This window comes from Euprymna scolopes, chromosome 2 (assembly GCF_053919585.1).
Source record: "Euprymna scolopes isolate OS-2025 chromosome 2, ASM5391958v1, whole genome shotgun sequence".
Classification (NCBI taxonomy): domain Eukaryota; kingdom Metazoa; phylum Mollusca; class Cephalopoda; order Sepiida; family Sepiolidae; genus Euprymna; species Euprymna scolopes.
In genome coordinates this window covers 102570900-102598061 of record NC_136483.1, presented here as the reverse complement: position 1 = coordinate 102598061, position 27162 = coordinate 102570900, and the positions used below count along the sequence as shown (strand labels likewise).

Sequence of the window (27162 nt, the reverse complement as noted above, 5' to 3'; positions counted from 1 at the left end):
ACTAATTCTGAGGACTTTTGAACACCAGTAATTTTATTATAACTTTTGTTTTAATGAACGAAAATTGAAAATTTTTATTTCAAAATATAGCTGAGAAGGTGATTGTTGAACCGTAAAAATTGTTTAAAATTTGGTCACAAAATGAGTGAGTGGTGAAACTTTAAACAGTTTTAAATGAGTAAAACTAACACTTAACTAAATATTCAAACATTACTATGTATGAATTATATATATATATATATATATATATATATATATATATATATATATATATATATATACATTAGGGCTTAGTTTATATATTATCATTTATTTTATTCATTTTTTTTATTTTCCTTTCTCGTTTTATCTTTATGTTATATTAATTTATTTATTTTTATTATATATCATTTTATATCACAATATGCAATAACACCTCTATACAGCCTAACATCACGTTGCCTGGTGTTCCCGACATTGTCTGCTCATAAAAATATGCTTAAATATGATATTTTAATTCATGCAGATTTTGTATTTATTATGATAGAACCAACTCCTCATTGATTATCCTATTGTACCCAATATATAGTAGTGATTTCAAAAGTTAAAAAAAAAAAAATTTTTTAATATGACTCAGGTGTCCTCAGCTAAAATAGAAATCAAAACATTTAGCTCTCCAGTGATATTCACTACCATCTGACCTAATGACACATGGATATCAAAACTTTACAAATTAATTCAGTTTAACATATAAATGTATATTTGCACATGCGTAAAGGATACACATTAAGTCGACTTATGCCTGCCAAGTTCCAATTTTTCAATTTTGACTCCTTACCAGCTATTTTTACCGGCTAAAACCAAATCAAATTTGTTCTACAGGTCCGAATACCCTATGTATTAAGTTTCAAGTCTGTAAACCAAAAATTGAGTAGAAAACATTCTGCACACACACACACACACACACACACACACACACACACACACACACACACACAGAGAAAGTTAACTTTTATAATATACTAGCTGGCTGCCCGGTGTTGCCCAGTTGTAAAATATGCTTAAATATGATATTTTAATTAATGCAAATTTCATAATTATTATTAAGGAGTCAATTCTCTATTGATTATTATATTGTACCCAATACATAGAAGTGATTTTAAAATTTCAAAAAATAAAAATATGACTTGTGTGGCGTCAGCTAGAATCGAAACCAAAACATATAGTTCTCCAGCATTATTCATTACCATCTAAGTCCATACACATATAAAAACTTAAAACATAACGTTGTTAGAGGTATAAATGTATACTTGCGCATGCATAGAAGTAACACGTTTAGTCAACTTACTTCTGCATATTCCAATTTTTTTTTAAGTTTGACCCCTTAGCAATTATTTTTACAGGTTAAAAACCAAATCCGATTTGTTCTGTAGGCTCAAATTCTTTATATATCAAATTTCAAGTTCATAGACCAAAAATTGACAGAGTAGTTTGGTAGAGACCGTTTTGCATACAGACAAACAGACAAACAAGGTCACTTTTATATATATATACTAGCAGGCCGCCCTGTGTTGCCCATTCGTAAAATGCACTTAAATATATATTCATGCAGATTACTATTTATTATTATAGAGACAATTCTCTATTGGACCTAATATATAGTAGGGAGATCAAAACTATATATATATATATATATATATATATATATATATATATATATATATATATATATGACTTGGGTGCCATCAGCTAGAATCAAACCAAAACATACAACTCTCCACTCTCATTCATTAGCCTCTGAGCCGCACCCATTGCACTGCACCCTGCACTAATGATTCCTGAAAGGATGAAATACTAGTTCAATATTTAAAAATTATTATAGTAATTTATATATATATATACTTATATATATATATATATATATATATATATATATATATATATATATATATATATATATATAATAAAAATAAAATAAAAATTACAATTAAATTAATACAATTAATCTTAACACGAAACTGATAGCCCCTATCATAAACCCAACCTTACGCTTTTATAAGTCCATAAATCTTCTAACCACCCCAACTCAATTATAAAAGCTATAGTACCATCCGTCTCTAGAAGAATTTCTGCTCTTTCTACTGATAAAAAAAAAACTTTTAATCAAAATGCTACTTTCTTCAATAATGCCTTAAGGAACTCAGGACACAAGGAAAAGATTAAATGCAACCATTATGCTCCTCCTGCTGGCCGCCTTAAATCTGTAATCAGACACAATATGATTCGCAAGAAACCAGTTCAAATAACAAGTTGGTTGGTTGGTTGTTTTGGTTTTACAGCATATCAACCCTTTTCAGGTTATTTAATGCCGAATCCAAAGATTTTGAAGAAAATTTTTTTAATAGAATATATTTGTTGTTTTCAAGTCGGTTTCTATTTAACCCTTAGTTTGGACCCTAACAGGTACTACCACTCCGGGTCAGAGTGGACCTGGGAACAATGGCAATTAAAGGGTGGCTCCACACTCCCCAAAGCCCGCAAGCTGGGGCCTCACCACTGGATATAGTTTAAGGTCATATCCAGGACCTCAAATAACAAGATCTGCCGCTATCAATGACAATGAACCAGTCTACATATATAATCCAAACCAAAATACTAAGCGTAATACCTCTAACCCACACAGTCGCATCAGGAGAAAGAAAAATATTTGGTTTAATCCTCCATTTAGCGTAAATGTCAAAACTAATATACCTAAGGAATTCTTTAACATTGTACAAAACTCTTTCAAACACCCACACACATATAGTTCTATTTTCAATAAAAACTCAATCAGGATTTCTTATTCAACAATGCCTAATTTAGCACAAAGAATCTTAACATCTAATAGCAAAAAAATTAAATCAGCCCAAAAAATCCCTTTCCCAATTAAACCCAAAAACTAACTGTAATTGTAATAACAAACATCTTTGCCCACTCAATAATGACTGCATCCATAAAGATGTTATATATTCATGCACAATTACTGAGCTCCCACGCAATCCTCCCATAACAGACATTAATATTTCGTCTTCAAGTTATCCTTCTTCCCATCCTCCATCTGATATAGTTACTAATCCAATATACCACTCGAGCAGCCCCTTCATCTACAATCATACAACTAGCAATAATAATAATAATAATAATAATAATAATAATAATAATGATAACAATAATGAGAATAATTATATTTCTCCTAACAGCCATCCTAACACTAACAACACTCATTATCCTCTCCAAAACAGTTGTTGCACTATCATTGTCCCACCATTTGTTGAACACAATGAACAAAATTCAAGCTATTTAACTATTACAAATATCAGACCTCGAGCTTTTAAGAAAGTACATACATATATCGGCGCTACTTCAACATTAATTAAGAAAAGAATATCAAGCCATATTTCTTCTTTTAACAACCATAATTCTAATAATAATAAAAGAACTTCTCTAACTACTTTAATTAAAAACTTAACTCTAACAATACCCTCTTCTCAATCAAATGGACTATCATAAAAAAGTTAAGTCTTATACTCCAGGCTCTAAGTCATGTCGTCTCTGCACAACCGAAGCTATAACTATAATTACTTCCCCTCAAAGTAACAATATAATAAATTCTAAAAACGAATTGATCTCTTTCTGTAAACATAAGCCCAAATTTAATTATGGTAATTTTGAAATTACATAGCTATTACTTTAACCTTTCAGATATATATAATTTTTCTTTAACATTGTCGGGTTTTTTTTTATACATAATTTCTTAATACTTTATAACTTAATAATCCTTTATTTTAATTCTTTATTTCTTCTTTGTTTGGCCGGTTTTTTATCTGCAATTTCCGTTTTTGTCTTTAAATATTCCTATATATCAAATATATCAATCTACCTTCACATTCATATCCTGTATGTATATTTACTTATATTTTACTATATGCATTTACTTACACACTTACTTGCTTTATCCGGAATTTGCAGATATCGGCCATCCTCTCCCCTTAAAATTTTTTAATTTTTTTATTTTATATCTTATTTTTTATTTATTTATTTATTAATTTATTCATTTATTTATTTTTTCCATTTAGTGTCTTTTAATAACTCTTGCTGACATTTTCTTAAGTAATAACCTGTACATTTCAGTTGACCTCTTTTTTTTTTACCTATATTTTTCGCGCCTTTTAACGTCATCCTGTCTGGGTCATTTTGACATTTGCTTTTCTATTTTATATTTAATTCTATCACCATTTAATCTTTTTTTCTCTTCTTCTTCATTGATTTTTCTTAATTACACATTGTCTCAGCAGCCGTGTTAAATGCATATCTTATTTTTCTTTTATTAATATTATTGGCATTTTTTCCCTTTTTCCTTGTACATATTTGTGAATTATTCCATGGATTTCGGCCTTTTGGATTATTTTGGACCATCTTCCAATTACGCGATTTCCTTGGATTTTACTTGTGTGAATGAAAATTTAATTAACTTTCTTGGATTTACGTTTTTGGATTTTACCGTCATTGGATACTTTACCTTTCACCAGACTATCCATTCACGTGAAATCACCTTTTTCTTCATCATATTCTCTCTGCTTCACTTTTTGTTATCAAGTAAGATCTTTGACTTATTTGCAGTTTCATCAAATACTTTTGTATGCAAAATCCAATCCCGCATTTTGCTATTTCCTATCCTCTGATGAGAAGGAAAGTATTTCTTCAAAACTCTGTAGATTAAGGACTATCCACTTATTAAGTGTTTCCTTTTCAGATTAAATATGTTTTTAAGTCTTTTTCAAAGTGCTTTTTAACATATTTTAACTATTTGCTCTTATATATATATATTATTGTTTTATTAACTATTTGCTCTTATATATATATATATATATATATATATATATATATATATATATATATATATATATATATAAGAGCAAATAGTTAATAAAACATGTTAAAAAGCACTTTGAAAAAGAGTTAAAAACATATTTAATCTTAATATATATATATATATATATATATATATATATATATCTTCTATAATATAAAGCTGAATGTGTGTGTGTGTGTGTGTGTGTGTGTGTGTGTGTGTGTGTGTGTGTGTGTGTGTGTGTGTGTGTGTGTGTGTGTGTGTGTCTGGTCACGAATAGGTTCCTATATGGTTGACTTTAAAAACTGATTACATATAATGATAGAAGATGTATCGAGACACAGGAATGGGTATGTTTAACTAAAAAAGACGAAAAATAAGCGTGGGGGGTTGTGCTGACATGTTTACGATCTTGAGTACTTCGCAATCACCCTTCATCTAAAAATTCTAGGAACTATTTTTATTAAGTCTTTGCGACCTTCTCTTTGCAAGCAAAAAGAAAAGCTTTTAGGACTTAATTTTGTTTCTATGTAATTCCCCCCCCCCCCGTTTATTTTTCGTTTTTTACCCCCCCCCCCGTCATATTTATGCCTATTTTTATTTTAATCGTATTTTCCTCGATTTAGCTGTTGAGCGAGGAACGAAACCTGGGTAGCTAACCTTTATTTTAATTTTTTTATTTTTTAATCATTCATATATATATATATATATATATATATATATATATATATATATATATATATATATATATATTAATAAATCGATCCATAGTGGTAAGTTGTAATATTGTACATTTAAAAACAGGATTAGGTTTTAGAATCCAGAAATTTATTGAAACAAATATTCATAGTCTAATGGATAAAGTACTTGGTAAAATTCCGTTTTAAGTGACGTTCTTCTGGAGGTTGAAGGTCGAAATGAATGGCAATCTCCTAAAAAAAAAAAAAAAGAAACGTGTTTTAATAAGATCCTAAAGCTGACTTTCACTCCAGATCTGAATTGAAAGACATTATATCAAATCTGTTGCTAAGGTCGCTAGAAAAATGATTGGATCATTCTTTTATTATAGCAAGTACCTGCTTCCATATGCAATCGTCAGGTACACAAGAGTCAAATACATCCAAAGATGGAGCACTATTGCTGCATCTGCACAGTACATTATTTCCTTAACAGAATACAAAATCTAGTGGGAGGGGGGGAGGAGTGATTTCCCCTTTTCCCTACAACCTATCAAAAGAGATATTGCTAGTCTCTTTCTACTCTATCATTATTTCCATGTAAGGTGCTCAACTGAACTCTAATCTATAGTTTCCTTCTGTAAGACATTCACATTTCTAATTTGTTGCTAACCAAGAGTGGAGCCAGGAAGGACCAAGGGAAGGGGAGTTCAAACTTTCGTAGCAAAAAATTTACAAAATATTATGTTTTGTTCATTTTGTTTTATTTTAGTAAAGTTTCATTTCGTTCGTTTTTTGTATTATAATTAAGGCAACCCATGACCTACTCTACATATTATTATAGTAGGCCATGGGCAACCTAAAAATTGCAATTAATGCTCATTAAATGTTTTTATAAAGTGAAATTTTAATTTTTTGATTGATTTATGAAATTTTTTTATATAATTACTTTGTCAAATTACTCAACCTGATTAATAAATACAATTTTTGAGCTGTCCTAATTATAACTTTTCATGTTTCATAGTTTTTTTTTTGTTTTTTTTTTAAGTTTTGATACCTTTTGGCACAGTCTGGTTGTAATTAAATACTTGTAGATGTGTGAAGCAAAATGAAAAATGAACGAAACAAAACGATACAGAACGTTTTGTTGCGTTTTCGTATAAAAAAATGAAAATAAATTAAATATTTTGAACAAAATGGAACGAAATGAGAAGAATACAACCCTGCAAAATTCAGAAAAAGTAGGTAAACTTTGAGACATTATTGAAATGGCAAGCAAAATCGATTCACAAGTTGTAAATAATTCCCCCATTTGCAGGCAAATTATTTACGACAAGGCAAATGCATGCCTGCCTATCTCTGGCTGCCCTACTGGTGCTTTCGACTTCTCCGAGAAAGGGTGGGAGTCCAAAAAGCACAGAAAGCATGGCTGGCTATGCTCTTGGTGCTATCGTTGCTGGAAAACTGGTTAAATCATTTTACCACTCCAAAAGGACCCAACTCTTGATGCAATCCTCTATCTCTATAAGAGTCAAATATCTACTAAGATGGAGTATTACTGTCACATCTGGGGAGGTGCTGCTGAGAGTACTCTTCCTTGCCTTAACAAAGTACAAAATCGACTTCACAATTTAGTGGAGAATGATCAATTCTTTTCTTTGCAGCCCGTTTCCCACAGAAGAGACGTTGCCAGCTTTGTCTATTGTATCATTATTTGTATGGAAGCTGCTCGACTGAGCACCAATCTCTTGTTCCTCCTTGTAAAACATCTGCATCAAGAACTCGTTTTTTAAATGTAGGTCACTTGGACATTGATCAAACTTTTTAATTTGATTTGAGCCTCAAAAAATAAATGTTAAGAGGTCAAAATTGGGGTCAAAGTTTTAAAATATTTGACCTCTGCAGTCTCTACCAAATTAGTCACCCAATTTCTGATCTAAACATTTGAAATTTTACATAATGGGTATTCAGACATAGGGCAAGCTTTTTAATCAGTTTGGGTCGAAAATTTGAGCTACCAAGGGGTCAAAATTCAACAGATTTGACCTTTGAGGTGTTTAGCAAACTACTTAGCCAATTTTGGGTCTAAACATTTTAAATTTATACATAATGGGTATTCAGACATGCGGCAAGCATTGTAATGAGTTTTGGAGGGGAAATTTGGCTGCCAAGATGTCAAAGTTGAAAGAATTGACCTTTGCAGATTCTACCAAATTTCTCCACCAAGTTTGGGTCTAAACACTTGAAATTTTAGATGTAGGTAACTTGGACATGGGTAAAACTTTTTTTTTATTTTGATTTGAGACCAAAATGATACATGTGAAGGGGTAAAAATTGGGGTCAAAGTTTTTTAAAATTTACCTCTGCGATCTCTATGAAATTACTCAGACAATTTTTGGTCTAAACATTTGAAATCTTACATAAAGTATATTCACATGTAGGGCAAGTTATGAACAGTACATAGGGCCCGAGCAAAGCCAGGCTGAACTGCTAGTCTATATATCTATAAAAGTGAAAATATCTCTGTGTGTGTCTGTGTACACTTCTCTACCAAATAACTCTGTCAATTTTCGGTCTACAGACTCGAGATTTGACATAAGGGGTATTGAGATTTGGGGAAAATATTTTTAATCGTTTTTTGGCCAGAAATTTGGCTGTTAAGAGGCCAAAGTTCAACGATTTAACCTTTGAGAACTCTACCGAACTCCTCTGCTAATTTTAGGGCTAAACACTTGAAATTTTAGATAGAGTTTATTTGGACATGGATCTAACTTTATAATTTGATTTGAACCCAAAGCAATTAATGTTAAGGGGGTCATAATTGGGGTCAAAGTTTTTTAAAAAAATTTGACCTCTGCGGTCTCTACTAAATGTCTCAGTCAATTTTTGGTCTAAACATTTGAAATTTTACATAAAGTGTATTTAGACATAGGGCAAGCTTTTTAATCGTTTTTTGGCTGAAAATTTTGCTTCCAAGAGGTCAAAGTTCAAAAGATTTTACCTTTGCAGTCTCTAGCAAACCAATTTTAAGCCAATTTTGGGTTTAAACATTTGAAATTTTACATAAAGGGTACTCATACATGCAACAAGCTTTTTAATCAGTTTTTGGGCGAAAATTTGGCTGGCATAAGGTCAAAGTTTACAGAGTTTACCTTTGCAGACTCTAACAAACTCCTCCACCAATTTTGGGTCTAAACACTTGAAATTTTAGATGTAGATTACCAAGACATGAGTCTAACTTTTTAATGCATATATACATATGCAGATAATGTTATGAACAGTACATAGGGCCCGAGCAAAGCTGGGCTGAACTGCAAGTATATAAATAAAAACATACAGCTTCTTGTGTCAGTCTTGCATGTGTCTTTATTAGAACCGGCTCCCAAAGACATTTGGCAAATCTCCCATAGGCACTAGCAGAAGACAGGTATGTCGTTATGTATATGTTGCTATATGTTCTGACACGCACGCACCCACACTAAGAGACTAGACGATCACAGACCATTAAAAAAGAGTTAAGTACAACCGTTAGACAAGCAGTTAAATAAAAGAAGTAAATATGCAACTAGATAATTAGGTAAAAGATAGTTCACATGATATGACATCTTGACACTACCCTAATTTTGGTTATAATGGCTCTCTACAGTTCAGTAATGGTCTATGGATTGTTTTAATAGATGTTATTTTCAGATAACCCCCCACCCCACCCCCACCCGACACCCCAGATAAAAACCTGGAGAATGTGAAGATCATTCAGACCACACGTTCTACTGATTTCATGATCAAACCAAAGACTGTTGGATATTCATAATTAAAAATTGGTGGACAAGTCAGGTATAGGCCACAATTTATTTGTACAAAATATGGTTGGATTCTAGAAAAGTTAGTGAAATTTAGTAATAATTCCATGGTTTATATTAGAAAGGAGGCTTTGCTAAGCATTTTAAAACCAGAAATCACTGTTGGGTCAGAGTTATCTCCCTTGAAAATGCTATTCCCCTTCCTCCACCCATAGATCTGAAGTTACAAACAAGCTATGTTTTATCAATGATGTCCAATAAACGTAACGTAAAGATGTTAAGCTGTTTTAACTTGGGATTACAAAATGTTGTGTGATAATTAAGGATTAAGGATTAAGTATTAAAGCTTAGTGTTTCTTAAGTCATTGGATTTGACCGCGTGTGCAAATGTGATGTAATGGCTACTGGTGATCAAGTTCTTACTGATTGAAAATTATATTTAAAAGTTAAGTTCAATTGACCAAAGAAAATGCTATTTCAAATTTAAGGGTAGCCCAAGTGTGGTTTAAAAATACAGATTCATCAGACTACTGTTCTCATCTTGAGTGTGATTTTCACAACGCTTCGATCGATATAACCTCCGACCTTCTTCAGGTGTATCTTGTTAAACTCAGGAATGCTTCTGTCAAACTCAGGAATTTGGACGTAATTTCGAACAGAACCCTTTATTTACTTCATGGGGATAGTATGTCAGCCATGACTGGATAGAAGTCCTAAGTAATTCGCAATTGTATTTTTCAGTCACCCACTGAAGATTGAACCTTCAAGCTTCAGGAGAATATCACTTTTTATAATTGATTTTTCCAAGTACTCTAACCACTGTCCTTGCAGACAATTCTAGTATGAATTTTAGGAGCCTTAAACCTATTTTTATTTCTAGTTGTTATTACTATATATATATATATATATATATATATATATATATATATATATATATATATATATATATATATATATATATATATTAATGTTTTTACTTATTACTTTTATATATTATCTATTGTTTATAATTAATGGTTCCCATATCGCATTGAATTCTATACTAGGTCTATTTAGTAGTTGCTTATTCCCCAGTATATGTGCTGCTTCTTTTGGTCGTCTTACTCTCCACCATTCTTCTCTGTCTATAATCTTTACTTCGTCCCATAATAGTAGATGGTTTCCCTTTTCCTTCCAGATATGGAAACATCAAAAATATATACTAATTTTCACATTAGAGGGTGGCTGCATTAGGAATAATAAGATGAGTGTCTGGTAGCTAAGAGGACATATCGAAGTTAAGATTTGGTATGAATTGCGGTGTCAGAGGAAAGGAAAACTGTAAATTATTATTTAGATTACAAGCCATTTCCATGTTTACAGTGAAACTTTTTGAGAATTTGAGTCGTCATGTGACAGAGAAGTGTAAATGAAGGACTTTAATTATAAACAATATTTGATCTGGTCGTGCAGTAAGGGCTAGTTGTCTGGCAGTGTAGTAAGGGATGGTTGAGTCATATAGTGAGGGCTAGTTGTGTCTGGCTGTGTATTAAAGGCTTGTAGTTCTGATCATGTAGTAGGGGCTAGTTGTCTGCATGTGTAGTAAGGTTTAATTGTAGTAATGGCTAGTGTCTGGCTATGTAAGAAGGGCTAGCTGTGTCTGGCTGTGTAGTAAGGGGTAGTTTTGTCTAGCCGTGTAAGAAGGGCTAGTTGTGTCTGACTATAGTAAACGCTAGTTGTGTCTGACAGTGTAGTAAGGGCTAGTTGTGCCTGGTCGTGCAGTAAGATTGTTGTGTTTGGCCATGTAGTAAGGGCTAGTTGTGTCTGGCAATGTAATAAAGGATGGTTGTGTCAGGTTGTGTAGTGAGGGAGATTTGTGTCTGGCCATTTAGTAATGGCTAGTTGTGTATGGTTGTGTAGCAAGGGCTAGTTATGCTGACAGTGTAGTAAGGACTAGTTGTGTCTGGCCATGTAGTAAGGGCTTCTTGTCCTAGCTGTGTAATAAGGGATAGTTTCTGGCCGTATAGTGAGGGCTAGTTGTGTCTGGACATGTAGTAAGGACTAGTTGTGTCAGGTTGTGTAGTGAGGACTAGTTGTGTCTGGCTGTGTAGTAAGGAGGAGTTTTGTCTGGCCATATGGCAAGAAATTGTTGTGTCTGGCCATGTAGTAAGAGATAGTTGTGTCTGGCCATGGTTATGTCAAGTTGTATAGTGAGGGCGTTGTGTCTAGTCATGTGGTAAGGGCTAGTTGTGTCTGGCTGCGTAGTAAGGGGGAGTTTTGTCTGGCCGTGTAGTAAGAGCCAGTTATATTTGGCTATGTAATAAAGGCTAGTTGTGTCTGGCTGTGTAGCAAGAGCTAGTTGTGTTTGGCGGTGTAGTAAGCAGAAGTTTTGTCTAGCTTTGTGGTAAGGGCCAGCTGTGTCTGGCTGCATAGTAAGGGCTAGTTGTGTCTGGCTGTGTAGTAGGCAAGAATTTTGCCTGGCTGTGCAGTAAGGGCCAGTTGTTTCTGGCTGTGTAGTAAGGGCTAGTAGTCTCTGGCTGCGGAGTAAGGACTAGTTGTGATTGGCTGTGTAGTAAGGGCTAGTAGTCTCTGGCTGCTGAGTAAGGACTAGTTGTGATTGGCTGTGTAGTAAGCAGGAGTTTTGTCTGGCTGTGTAGTAAAAGCTAGTAGTGTCTGGCCGTGTATTGTTGTTGTATCTGGCCTTGTATGAAACACTAGAGATTTAAGTGCCGATCAGTAGGTCTATATTTATGTGAGACGATCTTAAAAGATCATATGTGCTGTGTCGTTTTAAATATAAAGGCATTAATTTGCATATGAGAGGAGTGACTGCTTTAAAAACGACTAATTCTGGAAAACAATAAGTTGTGTGTTTGACAGCTAACTGAACACATTGAAGTTAAGAGTTGGTATTAATTGTGGCAGCACGGAAAAGGGGAGCTATCATTTTTATTTAGATTATGCAAAAAAAAATGTTATTTTAAATTTAAACATGACAGATCAAAATTATATTTCAAATTAAAATGTCACAAGCTGATCAACTGTTAACTGACAGACAGAGCCTCTAATAGGAATGCTTTGATGCATCAAAAAATAGTAATAATCAAAGGGGGAACCAAATAAAAAGAGAAATGGTAAAAGAAAGAAGAGAGAAGATAAGAGGAAAAAAGAAGCTAGAAGATAAGGCGTAAAAATAGGAAGAAGAGAGAAGTGGAAAAGGAAAAAAGGAAGAAAAGTAGAGGAATATGGGAAGAAGAGAAGGAAAAGAGAAAAAGCCAGAGAAGAGAAAAAGAAACAGAGAAAGAAACAGAATAATAAAATTCGAAGGAAAAAGGCCGGATGGAAGAAAGAAAATAAGGCAAGAACAAGCTGAAAAGAAAAAAAAAGAGGGAAAACTGGGAGAGAGAGAGAGAGAGAGAGAGGAAAAGAAAGAAAAACATTTTAAATTTTAAACAATAAAAAGATATACAAATAAAATATTTGAATGAAAATGAAAAGAAAAATGTCACCTACTTTAAACTGCTGAAAATTAAAAATACATTTTCCTCGCGAAATCTTTGTATGCAAATAATTGATTTGTATCTTTTCAGTTTGCGTTAGGGTAATGTCACCGGTGCCCCTGGCTTGAGTGGCTTGCTGTTGCTGGTGATTTTGGTAATTTTGATAAATATGGAGAAACCTGGTGTTGATGTGACCCATGTTGGTAACTGGGGCACGGAATGGACGATGGTCATAAATGTCGGACAGTTCCCTCTTCTACTTCAATCTCACGTCTGGGACAGTGTTTGCTTTCTTCTACCCACTCAGATTTACACTGACGACTCACCTCTTCCTTTCTCCTCTCACCTTCCTCCCTCTCGGTGGGTGAATTGGTTAACACACCTTCATTTACTTTTCTTACATACATAATTACCTACAAATACACAAGTCAATTAAAGGAAATTACACCCATTAATTCTTCATTCTCCAAAGTCTCGCAGAAGACAACACAATTATTATAAACAAAGAATAACAGTTTTATCTTTGTGAGTAGTAATATTCCTGTTATAGTTTAAAGTTAAAATTAAAGTAACCTTTGGGCATTTTTTAACAAATGCCAACAAAATCCCTGCCCCCCCCCAAAAAAAAAAACTGGGGGTGACAAGCCGTTCCCCTTAAGTAATCCAATTTACCAAATTTACACTTCTAACGATTACTATGATATTGTCCTTTTGACCACTGTACACTCTTTAACCTTTATCCTCGAGTGGCCTCTGGGCCTTGATAAGTGGTGATTCCCTTGTAAAAAAAAAAGAACAAACATATCACAAATAAATGTTACTAAAGGCAAGATAAGTTACTCTTCTGCCTACTTTGATAAGTTCTTTTTTTTTAACTTATTTAGAAGCGTTTTTTTAATTTTTTTTAGTTCAATACAAACTGCGTGTGCACTCTGTTCGGTTAGAACTGTTCGGAAACCAACACACGTTGTATGCCTCAGTCGCAAAATAGACAAAGAATAAAAAAGATCTTCAACTCGCTTTTTCTTTAGAACAATAATATTTATTTCCTCATTGTTATGGCTGTGACGTCACCTATATGATCTTGAACATTATTTCGTTCCATTCCCCATGTCTCTCACAAGATCTCGAACGTTCTTTTTGTCTCTAACGTGATTTTTTTAAAGTCTTTATTTTTCTCTGCCGATGATGTCATTTCGCTTGCATTTCCATATACATGTCTGTACTGTATTACATATAGTTAAATATGGTTAAATTTGTGCTCATTTTTGCATTAATATTAATCCCTAACGGATACTTAGTTTGCTGCACCTTAACATAAAAAAGATCCATACAAAATTTCAACCAGATCAGCTCAGTATTTTCTGGGGAAACTTCTAGAGTTTTATTGTAGTAACAATCCCTATTAAACTCTGACTGTGCATCAAACGAATACTATGATACTTAGTTCGCTGCACCTTATCATAGCAAAGGCCCATACAAAATTTTATCCAGATCACCAGCAGTTTTGGAGAAAAAAGTGGAACGGGCAGAGAAACTAACAAATTTAGACAAATATATAGATTGGCAAAAAATGTTTAGGCATATAAAAAATACTAGACTTTTTAGTCCGTTAAAAACGGGTAAAAGGCAAAGTTTGTTGACTTAGAATGAGTATTTTATACCAAATTGATGTGTAACGTTGTCCAGAAACCAACACGTTGTATGCCTCAGTCGCAAAGTGGACAAAGAATAGAAAACAACTTCAACTCGCTTTTTCTTTGTGACAATAACATTTATTCTTTCATTTTTCCAGCCGTACGGTCACCCACATGATCGTCTTCTTGAGCTTTATTAAGGTCTCTAACGTGATCTCCTTTTTAAAGTCTTTTTTCTTTACTGGTGACATCATTTCGCATGCTTTTGCATATAGCCGCCCACATTATGTTAAAGAACGAAAAACATGCCAAAAGCATTGCATAAGCACCCTTGATAATCGCTCAAAATTCGAAAATTAAACAAAAATACAGGTAGAAACACATCCAATAAATGTCACCAATCGCGCAAAAATTTAATTTTCTACAAGATTATAGATTTAACATATTTGGTAAAAAAAAAAAAAATTAATATAAATAATTATTATAGTTTTTATGTTCGTTAACAATGCTTTGTCCATCATATTAATCTCTCAAGTACACATTTTAACATCTAATATATAAAGTTATCTTGTCAGATTTTCAAAGCCAGACCTTTGTTATAATTTATTTAAAAAATAATTCTGTCTGCCCAGACGACTTCTTATATGAAACATTTTTTAAATAATCACCTAAAAATAACAATCAACAAGGGAGATAATCTAATATATAAAAGGCAAAATGTGTGTGTCTGCATGTCCTGCAAAAACTTTTTATACACATGATGGATTCTCACAAGTAAAACCTCGATCCTTCGGATGACAAATATAAAAAAATTGGCCCAAAAAATTAATTCCTTTACCCTCAACTGGGCAGTTTTCTACAAGGAGGGGTCGGTTTTTGTGCCGCCATTTTCGCAAGTCATTGTATTGGTTGGATTGACTTCACTTAATTTTAACCGATGGAGACATCAGCTAAGATTTCACTCTTTTTTAAAACTTTATTTTTCTCCTTCACGTTACGGGTTTGAGTCTGTCTGCCTGCCAACTACCATTTTTTTTTTTTGACACCTCTGCCTACTGTTGTTTTGATTCTCCCCACTCCCACTACTGCCACCTTTTTTTTCTTTTACCCCCCTCCCTTCCCCCGGGGGTTCCTTACTACACACACCCAGGCAATGGGCACCCTCACTACTGTTATTTTGATCCCCACCCCCCAGGGTTCCTTACTACACCACTTCCACACACCCTGGTAACGCCAGGCACCCCTGCTAGTTAATTTTAAATCAGAGAAAATAATAGCAGTTGTTTATGTCAAGTTTAAAAACATGCAAGCAAATAAAAATTAACAGACTAAAATGACTTTACAGCGTAGGTACAATCGGTGGTTTTATATATATAAAAAAAATCATGGTACGTAAATACAAAAAATTGATGTCCAAAGTTGTCTTTACCATTTATTGATTACTAACACCCATTACATCTGGTTTGTCTTTGAGCTAACAACAAACCTATCTAGATGGTTAGAGAACAGGACAGAGTTGACAAAAGTTCAGAAGAAAAAAACAAAAACCTTAAGAAAGAACAATACATTACTGGAGAGGGGGGGGATAATAATTAAAACGAATCGGTCCAGTTCCTATAACCACTTATGACCACTTCTGATTAGCGGACTTGGCAACTTCTTGTTACAGAGGACTAATTGCAGCATATTTTAAAACAATGACCATACAGACACCCATATTGCTTCTTTTGGAAGAGTTAATAAATTGATACTTTTGCCAAATGCGTTCTTATGTAATGCATGCATACATATATATATATATATATATATATATATATATATATATATATATATATATAGAAAGAGAGAGAGAGAGAGAGAGAGAGAGAGAGAGAGATTAGCAAGCTACTCATTGAGTCATAACAACTACCACTATTTATTTTGCAGGCTGATTGGAAAGTAACTCCTTATACTTGAAAATTATAAATAAAACAGTAGATGTAAGTGTGTGTATGTATCTGTCTGTCTGTGTGTAAATATTTAACCGATAAACTCTTAAACTATTGGTCACATAACACTGAAATTAACAGGAACCAAGAATGGTTTATAACAAGTAAAATCTTTATTTGGATGGATGAATAACACGTACAGAAATATGTTGGCAAGTTGAAATGCAAAATGTTCATTTTAACTTGCCGACATATTTTTACTTCTTTCTGCGCATGCTCAAATTCAATTAATTTCTCCAATATTAAATCTTTCTCGCCTTTCTCTTGATAGCTATATGAATAGGAGATGTGGCTGGAGTATTTAAATGTTTTGGTCTCGATTCTAGCTGATGGTACACAAGATGTTTTTTTTTTTTTAATTTTTGAAAATGGTATTATATATTAGGTACAATATAATATTCAATAAAGAATTGGCTCTAATGATAAATATGAATCTGCATGAATTAAAGTATATTTAAGCGTATTTTACGACCTGGCAAGGCCGAGCCCCCCCCCCCCCGCCGCTAGTTTAAGAATAAATTGTTGAAAAGAAAATGACCGCAATGAATAGTACTTCAAAATCATATAGCAATTTTATTTTTAGAGGAAAAAAATAAGTCGTTTAATATTAAAGCTTTCTTACCTATCTCTCAATAGCTATATCAGTAGAAGAATCAATACTATATATCAGGTACAATATAATATTCAATAGAGACTTGGCTCTGTAATAATAAATGCGAAATCTACATGAATTAAAATATATTTAAGCATATTTTATGACCCGTCAAGGCCAAAGGGACGAAGTTATACCTTTATTTTTTCCTTTAGTCCTCAATTTCCATGAACGATATTTTTTTAAAGGGTGGGAAAAAAAATGTTGTTTTCTGGGTCAGCTGTTACATTTTTTAGTTGTTCATACGTGGAGATTCTGAATCCATTCATAGTATTCATCTGTCAATCTATCCAGTTTTCAAATGGGTTTTTAACCTTGATAGGTGTTGACTCATTAGTAAATAAAAAAAAAAATGTTACTTATGAAATCAGCTTTGAGAAGAAATAATGCTTGGACCATACATCCATACCGTCGGGGGCGTTACATCAAAATAGGTTTTTCACACTCAGAATTTCGAAGTATTGGGATAACATGGTCTCTCAACAAGTTCTTGTATATTGTTCCATTAACTCTGGTGTTTAGACAGACCAGATCAGTCGTTCCTCCCCAAGAAATCATTCCAAACACCATTACGCTACCCTCACCAAACTTAACCGTTTTCTTTGTACATTTTTTAAAAATCTTTCGCCAGCAAACCTCCTTATAAATTTCTTCCCGTTAGATCCATATACATTAAACTTACTTTCATCAGAAAAAAGATACATTTCGCCACTGATCATCTGTCCACAACATATGCTCTTGAGCAAAGTTTAATCTGAGTTTCTTGTTATTCTTGTTTAGCAACGGTTTCTTAGCTGGTGATCTCGTAAACAGACCAATTTCATTCAGGCGTCTTGATACTGTTTTACGAGACGCTTTTATGTCATGATAAGCATGTAGTTCATGAGAAATGCTGGCAGCTGTCTGAAACCTATCGTTCAGTGCCATCTTCTTAATCAATCGATCTTGACTAGCAGAAGTTATTCGAGGTCTGCCATTTTTCTTTGGTGGTAGAATTTTTCCCAGTATTCTTGAAATCCTTTATGACTCTCCCAACGGTACTTTTCGACAGCTTCAAGTCATCAGCTATCTTCCATATTGAATGGTTTTCCCCATGAAGTTTAATAATTAATTTTTGGACGGAAGCATCAATTTTAGGTGTCATAATGATGGTGGAACCGGCTGCAATGATTACAAAGTGACGTAATCGACTTATTCGTCATTTTCGTACTTAAATAAGTGAAAAAACTGACTAATTAATTAATTAATTAATGCATCTAAAACCAAGCTTTTATCTTTACATCATCAACGCTCTGATCCCCATCTGGCATCAATTGAAATGAATAGCTCTCGTCTTAAGGGGGCTTCATGTTTTGACAAGCTTCTGGGCTTGACCTTTACTCCTGATCTGAAATGGAACACAAACATTAAATCCGTTGCCAAGGCCGCTGGAAAAATGGTGGGATCCTTCTATCGATCCAGTAGATATCTCACTGCTGATGCAATTCTCTATCTATATAAGAACCAGGTACATCAAAGGACTTCTTCCTATTACCACTTTTTTTTTTTTTTTTTTGCTTAACATACACATCCAAACACCCGGGCAACGCTGAGCTGAAATACTAGTATATATATATATATATATATATATATATATATATATATATATATATATGAAACTCAAGCAACTAATGAGGGAAGTTTACTGGTGAAGTGCCGTTGTAAGCTTCAGTCCAATATAAGTATTAATGTTTATATTTATCCCAAATGCTAAAAACCGACAAATCTTTAGTTCTGCTATCTTTGTGATCTGCTAACTAGTTTCTTTCCTCTGATGAAAAGAACCTTACATTCTTTGAAACTCTGCAGAATAAGGATATTTCACCACCCTTCTTTATTGGAGGTATTTTGTTGAAAAATAAATTTTTGCATGTAAATCTCCAGTAAATTTTTCATGTAAATCTTTCTTTATATATATTGATATGTCATAAGGTGGCCTATTATATGGGCCATCAAAGATAAAGTATTCTGTGAAAGGAATAAATAAATATACACTGTGGTTTGAATACTGAAATATAAGTTTATTTACATAGTTACATAGAGACAAATAAACCGTTTCAACGTTCAGGGAGAAGTCTCTGTTCAAAAAAAGTCCAGTGAATCTGGTGACTAGGTTCCATATGTAGAATGTTCCGGGTTGATTACCTATCTCCACATAAAACCTCTCCTTCCAAGCCAATTTCTCCTTGGAGAATTTTGCTTAATACCGTTTGTTTTTAGGGCTGGGACTCAGTCAGTTAACTTTTCTTTTCACTCTTGTACTTTTTCTCCTCAACACCATTTGAGGGGATGGAGCTAGTGGTGAAACTGGTACTCTCTGATCTGGAGTAGAAGATACTACTCTCGGAGTAGGTTGTGCTATATGGGTAGAGGAATATTAAAAGAGTCATACAATACCTCTAAGGGCAGTTCATTATCTTTTGCCTGTTTGTAGTCATCAGTGTGTCGAAGTCTTAGCTGATTCATATGCCTGCGACAATCAAATTTACTACTTCTTACCGAATATAGCATGTGTCCAATTCTTTTTATAATCACTTCTCCTCCCAAAAGCTTTTCCCAGTCCTATAATTCAAGAAGAATATTTTGTCACCAGGTTTGTAGAACCTTGTCGAATGATTTTCTCTTGTTGCTGTTGTCTTGGTTGCATTTGGTAAAATCCTGTCAAATACAGATCTGATTTTCCGTACGAACATTAGTTCAACTGGTGACAAACTGGCATTAATGTTTGGATTAGGAGTGATCCTGTATACAGACAAAAAATTTTCAAGACTTTTCTCATGAGTGTCCATGCCTTGGTGTTTTCTTAAAGCTCTTTTGAACGTGTCAACAAATCTCTCTGCGAGGCTGTTTGACCTTGAATGGTATATTCCAGTTGTTAAATGTTCAATGAATAGAGCATTGCAGAATTCTTCAAACTCTTTGCTGGTAAATTGAGTGCCGTTGTCACTGACAACAGTTTTAGGTACTCCAAAACGACTGAGGAGACGTCTTAAGGCATCTACAGTACTAGTTGATGTCGGATGTTTACACATAAACACTTCCGGCCATTTTGTAAAGCTGTCGACAACCACTAAGAAATAATGTCCATTCAACGGACCTGCATAGTCTATGTGTAACCGCATACATGGTGCACCCGTCTTCGGCCACGGTTATATCTGTACAGGTGGTGCCTTTGCTGCTAGCTGACACCCTCAACACTCTCTTACCATTTTTTTTATGTCCTGGTCCATATTAGGTCAATATGTATATCTGCGCATCAAGGCCTTCACGTTGACTTTATCCGCATATGTGACAATATCATCAGTTTCTCATTTTTGCATGTTCAAGCACTTATACCTTGTATGAAAAAGGCTGTCTCTTTCACCAAATATTGAGTACAAAATTCGAACAGTTTCCGAAAAAGAAATATCTTCTGGTTTCTTTGGTAAAATTAAATTTGCAAATTTTGTGTTTTCCTCCATACCCAATTTCTGAAGTAGAAGTATGATTCTTTCCTCGTCCGACCATTTCTCACATCTATTTGCAAAAATCGTCTTGAACCTACAATAATAGGCAGGGAACATATCACCTCGTTCTGGGTCGTATTTGAACTCCACTGGAGAGTTGGCTATATCCTCTGCCGAAAGAAATGTAGATGCGCCATCTTTAGATTTTTGTGACAACACAGTTTCACATAATAGACGATTCTCTGTAGTTTGCTGAATGACGAGTTTTTGAAATTCAATTTGAGTTTTTTGCTGAACGATCAAGCTCTCAGTTAACGTTTTTGTCAACTCTGTTATTTGTTCGGAAGACATTTTTTTTTTCAACGCACAAATACAAAATCAACGTACACACAATTTTGTTCCAAAAAATAAGATGTTCCACTTCAGGTCTCGTCACGAAAAAAAAATAAAAAAATTGTCAGCACTTGAAAAATGTTAGGAGAGAAAAGATATTCACCATACAAAATATCAATAGTTTACAAATTTTAAGAGATCCTTTCGTCTTTTTCAAATACACGTAAACTTCTTTTAAGAATTTCTTTATGACAGAAAAACAATTTCACAATACAATTCGTTTTATTGTATTAACCAAAAACAAAACACTTCTGAATCGCTTTTCAAAACGAGACGCTATGATGTCAATTTTTCAGAAAGTTCAAAGAAAAACGGCAAGAATATAAAAATTGTTTGTACTTGCGTGAATTCGCTTTCTAAGAAATATTTCCTAAATTGGATATAAACTTTTTGAGAAATATTTTTTTTTAATTTTCGCGCTCACCACATGCTCATTTTTTTTTTTACTGAGTTCGTATCTCAACTCTGTCGCCAATTTGATATGTCCTAAGGTGGCCTATTATACGGACCATCAAAGATAAAGTATTCTGTGAAAGGAATGAATAAATATACACTGTGGTTTGAATATTGAAAGAGAAGTTTATTTATGTATTTACATATAAACAAATAAAGTGTGTTAACGTTCAGGGAGAAGTCTCTGTTCAAAAAGGTCCGGTGAATCCAGTGACTCGGTTCTTTATGTAGAATGTTCCGGTTTGGTTACGTATCTCCACACACACACACATATATATATATATATATATATATATATATATATATATATATATATATATATATATATATATATATATATATATATATATATATATTATAGCCTCCATTTTCTCCTTTGGTTCTTCTACAATATAATAGCGAAATTCAAAAATCGAAATATTGAATTTCAAGTAAAATTAATGGTATCTATTTAAATGTCTTGTCACAGTAACCAACATATCACAAAATTATGAAAAACGATTAGGTAGAAAATTAATTATTAATGAAAATAATTTTCAAAGACAATTAGCGAAAATTAAGTTTGGCAAATAAAAAAGAAACCTAAGAGTTTGAAGTGTAACATTGCCAGGGCCGCTGCAAGAAAGGTGGGCTCTCTCTACCGTGCTAGACAACTACTAACACCCGAAAGTATCCTGTACCTCTATAAGGCCACCATTCGCCCATGTATGGAGTATTGCTGTCACATTTGGGCTGGTGCATCTGCTACTAGTCTCTCGCTCCTTGACAAGGTTCAAAAGAGAGTTGCAAACCTGATAGGCCCTGAACTCGCATCTAAGCTTCAGCCTCTGTCCCATCGACGAAATGTTGCATCCCTCTGCCTTTTCTACAAGTATTTTAGTGGTGAATGCTCTCACGAATTGCAATCACTTGTGCCCCCACGACGTGAGCACCCTCGACAAACCCGACAGGCTGCTAAATCCCACCCCCACAATGTAGAGATCCCTAGATGTAAAAGATCTTTTTACTCCAATAGTTTCTTCCCCAGAACCGCTAGACTCTGGAATTCCATTCCAGGTCCCTGCTTCCCCAACAGTACTGACATGCAGAAGTTCAAGTGTAACGTGAACCGATATCTTGCTGCCCAAATCCCTAAATAGTACCCCAGTAGTTGTTGCCCCTGATAGTAGCCCCCTACACCAAAGTGGCAATTTGCCTTGTTTGGGGTGAAAATGTAATAATAAAAAAAAAATTAAAAAAAACAAAAGGGAAGTAATTATTTTCTGAAAACTGAAAATCTTTGTACAATTCAGCAAAAATCTTTGTACAATTCAGCAAAAATCTTTGTACAATTCAGCAAAAATTTTCTCTAATTGTCTTTGAAAACTGTTTGATTAATAATTAATTGTCTCTCTTATCATTTTTTATAATTTTTGGATATTTTCAATTCTGCAACATTGGTTTTACTTGAAATTCAATATTTCAACTTTCGAATTCCACTATTATAATGAAAAAGCACCTTTTCGTTCATTAAAATATAAATTTTATAATTCAAATTAATTGTTCGTGTGGTTTTTGACTATATACAAAGACACTATCATCGTCAAAGATGACCTCTATTAAGGCTAGGGCCCATGCTATAAATTGACTATTTTGGCCCTCATGAATCTGTTATATTTGGGATGATAAATCTGTGTTTTTTTTTTTTTTTTTTTTTTTACAAGGTGGTAACCATTTATCAAGGACCAGAAGCCACTCGGAGATAAAGGTTATTGTATGTACAGTATGTTAATGTTGATATTTGATAAACTGTCTACTTAAGGGCGCGGTTCATCAGGAATTTGTTTATTTTGGACTTGAAAACATCCAAGTTGTAGTCAGGTGGGAAACAGGCAGACGGAACAGAGTTCCACAAGCGTGCACTTCTAAGAAAGAAGCTTTGTTCATGGAATCTACGTTTCGGTTTTGGTCCAGATAAAGAGTGGGGAAAATTTTTGACAGTGGTTTCAGCTAGACGGGTGTTTTTCGTGAAAGATCAGCGAGGGGGGGACCAGGGATTGGAGCTCAGACGATCACCTGCCATGGAAGTAACGATAAAACAAAGACAGGCTCACAACATCTCTCCTGTGGGAGAGAGGTTGCAGGAAAGAGAAAAGGGCATCCCCCACTCAGCCACGAAGCCTATTTTGTACTCTGTCAAGGCAGGATAGAGTGTTTTTAGCAGCTCCTGTCCAGATGTGGCAACAGTACTCCATCCTTGGACGTATTTGGCTTTTATATAAGTAGAGAATTGCAACCACAGTGAGATATCTTTTAGAGCAGTAGAAGGATCCTACCATTTTTCCAGCGACCTTGGCAATAGACTTGATGTACATGTTCCATTTCAGGTCAGGAGTAAAGCTAAATTCCAGAAGCTTATCAAAGCATTGAGTTTCCCCTAGTCGAGAGCCATCCATTTCAGTTGGTGCCAGTTGGGGATCAGAGCGTTGATGATGTAAAGATAGGAGCTTGGTTTGAGATGCATTAAAAGTAACCAGCCACCTCTTCCCCCACTATACCACGCGCTCAAGATCAAAGGAGAGAGAATCAGAGAGAACTTTGTTATTTACGGCTTTTGATGTGTTGCCATAGATGGTTGTGTCATCAGCATAGATGTCAACAAATGATTTAAGTATGTGTTTTGGGAGATCATTGATGTAGATCAGGAAGAGATTTGGGCCCAGGATGAACCCCTGAGGGACTCCAGCATTAATACTGTGGGCTTCTGATTTCTGCCCATCAACCATGAGAGAAATGATTTAATGATCGAGAAAACACTTCCAGTTATACCTTAGCTGGAAATCTTGTGAAGTAGGCCCTTATGCCATACTTTATCGAAAGCTTTTGATATGTCAAGAGCAATTGCCCTAGAGAGGAAGCCTTTGTCAAGAGATTCACTAATCCTATGAGATATAACTGTAAGCACATCTGCTGTAGATCGAGCAGAACGGAAACGATATTGCATGTCACTAAGAAGGCTATTTCTGTTGAGGTGGTTGACTACTTCTCTATTTAATATAGATTCCAGCAACTTACTCATGACACACAGGAGACCTATTGGTCTGTACTCAGAGAGGGACGACTTATCACCTGAATTCTTAAATACAGGGCATACTGATGAGGTTTTCCAGGGTGTTGGGAAGCACTTCTCTTTAAGGCAACACTTAAACAGTTTTGTAAGTATGGGGGCACATTTTGGTTGAAGCATTTTCAGCACTATAATTGGAATGCCATCGGGGCCAGTTGCTTTACTGGAATGAAGGTTCTTGATTAGCTTAGCAACCTCACACACAGATATTTGTATGTTGTTTGTTATAGGAGGAAATATGGGGAGATGATGGCCTTCGTCGTGTAGGGTAGAATTAGCTGCAAAGTTCTTGGCAAATAGTTTGGCCTTGTTTGATGCTGACGAGATGACCTCAGGTCTATTGATGATGGTTGGGATAGAACGCACGCTTCTGTTCAGGATTCTGTTTGCTATTTGCCAAAACTGGTGGGAACCAAGCCGCTGCTCAGCAACTTTGGATTTAACGAACTGAGTATATAGCTCTCTTGTATTTTTTTATTACTCTTTTACAGTGGTTGCTGGCAGTCTTGAAAGCAGCTCTAGTCACAGTGCATCTATTACATTGGTAACTGACTGTTAGGTTTTTGTTGGAATTTTTGGATGGTACGAATCGGTCTATGCCTACAATTAACCATTCGATCAGGTCTGATACTATGGAGGACACATCCTTTTTAAACATGGAATGTAGGGGTAGATCAGATATAAATCTACGGAAGCTATCTCAGTTAGCCGTAGAGTATCGATATACCGTACAGAGGAGAGGTACGTCTGAAGACTTATTACATTTCGTTTTTATCTTAACTGATACAACCAAGTGGTCAACCAAGTGGTCAGAAGATCCCAGAGGGGACAGAACGAAACATGAACATGAAACAGGGAAGTTGTGAGGAAAAGATCTAGAAGGCTAGCGTACTGACCGGAAGTATCGGGCACACAGGTGGGTTCGTGAACAATCTGGGTGAGGTCATAGGCAATGGTGAAATCATGACAGAACCTCCCCTCATCGTCTGTCTTGTTCGAGTGGGTCAGCCATTCCACATTGTGTACATTGAAGTCACCACAAGTGTGGATGTTAGCCGAAGGATGAGCAAACAGGATGTGGTCAATTTTCTCAGATATGCTCTTAAAGATAGTAACTCCTCTGTTGTGGGGGTAATAGAGGACAAATATAAATGCAGTGGTGTAAGCAAGTGTAAGCAAGTGCAACCCGGAAGCACATATAAGGTAAATTAGGGTCTTCACTGGATATATCCCTACCACATGGGAAGCCATCTTTAATGTAGGCACATATTCCATGCCCATGGCGATTTTGGGGGTCAGGTCGCTGGAGACAAGGCATGAAGACACTTGATATAAGGAGCTAACAAAAACAGAAGATGCCTATTGTCCGTAGGTAGAAGGAAAACTGATTAGGAAGAGAGTTCCACAACAGTACAGTTCATGGAAAGAAGCCCATTCGAAAGTTCTTGATGAATTACAGAAACGTATCTGTAATTTGATTGACTCCAACCTTTCTTCTTCACTCCAATCTCTTTCTCATAGTCTCAGTCCTTTCTATAAATACTATTATGGTATATGTTTTGATATTAGTAAGTGTGGATGGTTAGGGATTAGACGAGGATGCGAGGAGACTGATATAAAACATGTTTTATTTACTGAGTCTACAAACCAGAACTGCTTGACGGTGAGCCTGAAACCGGAAGAAGGGACATGGTAGAAGAGTGAGAGGAGGACTGGATGGGGCTGTTATGCGTTCTTCTAAATTGTCTGATCTATTCCCTGCTTCCTTTGTTCCAGCTTGTTCAACTCAATTTGCCTAGTGATCTCTATCAATTTGTGATTTTTATACCTTATTGTAATACGGCTTCCTATTCCAGTGGCTTCTTTCCATGAACTGCACGGTTTTGGAACTCTCTTCCTGATCACTGCTTTCCTTCTACCTACGGTCAATAGGCATCTTCTGTTTTTGTTAGCTCCATACATCAAGTGTTTTCATGCCTTGTCTCCAGCGATTTCCATTATATATATATATATATATATATATATAAAATAGAAAAATCTTATCGAAAATTAAATCAAATTTTCCAAACACACACACACACACACACACACACACACACACACACACACACACACACACACACACACACACACACACACACATATGTATAGGAGAACAATAGGAATGGAAAATGAAGTCACAAAACTATATATTGGTGGATATAGATTGGTTAATTTATTCAATAAGGGAATATAAACAATTACTTGGGGGATAGAAGGGACTTTATGCCAAGGCATTTCAAAGCCTAATGCTTCCTATCAGAAAAGTAGAGAAGATGCTAGGTAACATAGTGGGGATGCGGCGTCTAGCCACATATTACCTAGCATATATTGTAATCTGAAATCCAGTATTATAACCTTACAATTACCCACCCAGACCCACCCTTTTTGCCTTAAATCATCACCATAATACCCCTCCCAAAATTATGCACTTCTTAATAATGCTGTTGTCTCGACTGCATCTGTCAAAAAATGCCCCTCCATAAAATTTACAACCATCCACGCTATACCTCCACTTTAACCCTAAAACATATACTACATGCATTTAAGACTATGATAAAGACCCTATACACCTTTCTACAT

The 27162-nt window shown here is 34.7% G+C and overlaps 1 protein-coding gene across 3 annotated transcripts in view; it reads right to left on the bottom strand.

Moving 5' to 3' along the window:
- Positions 1-27162, bottom strand: part of LOC145293591 (MTOR-associated protein MEAK7-like) — a 76569-nt gene that overhangs the window by 42954 nt on the left and 6453 nt on the right. Inside the window, exon 1 of one of the 3 annotated variants that reach the window (XM_080140034.1) lies at positions 12840-13145. The exons of the other annotated variants lie outside the window; for them this stretch is intronic. Within the exon in view, the coding sequence (XP_079996160.1) occupies positions 12840-13025 (186 nt within the window). The 5' untranslated portion in view covers positions 13026-13145. Of the gene's footprint in view, positions 1-12839; positions 13146-27162 lie in introns of those variants that run through there. 3 annotated transcript variants of the gene reach the window in all.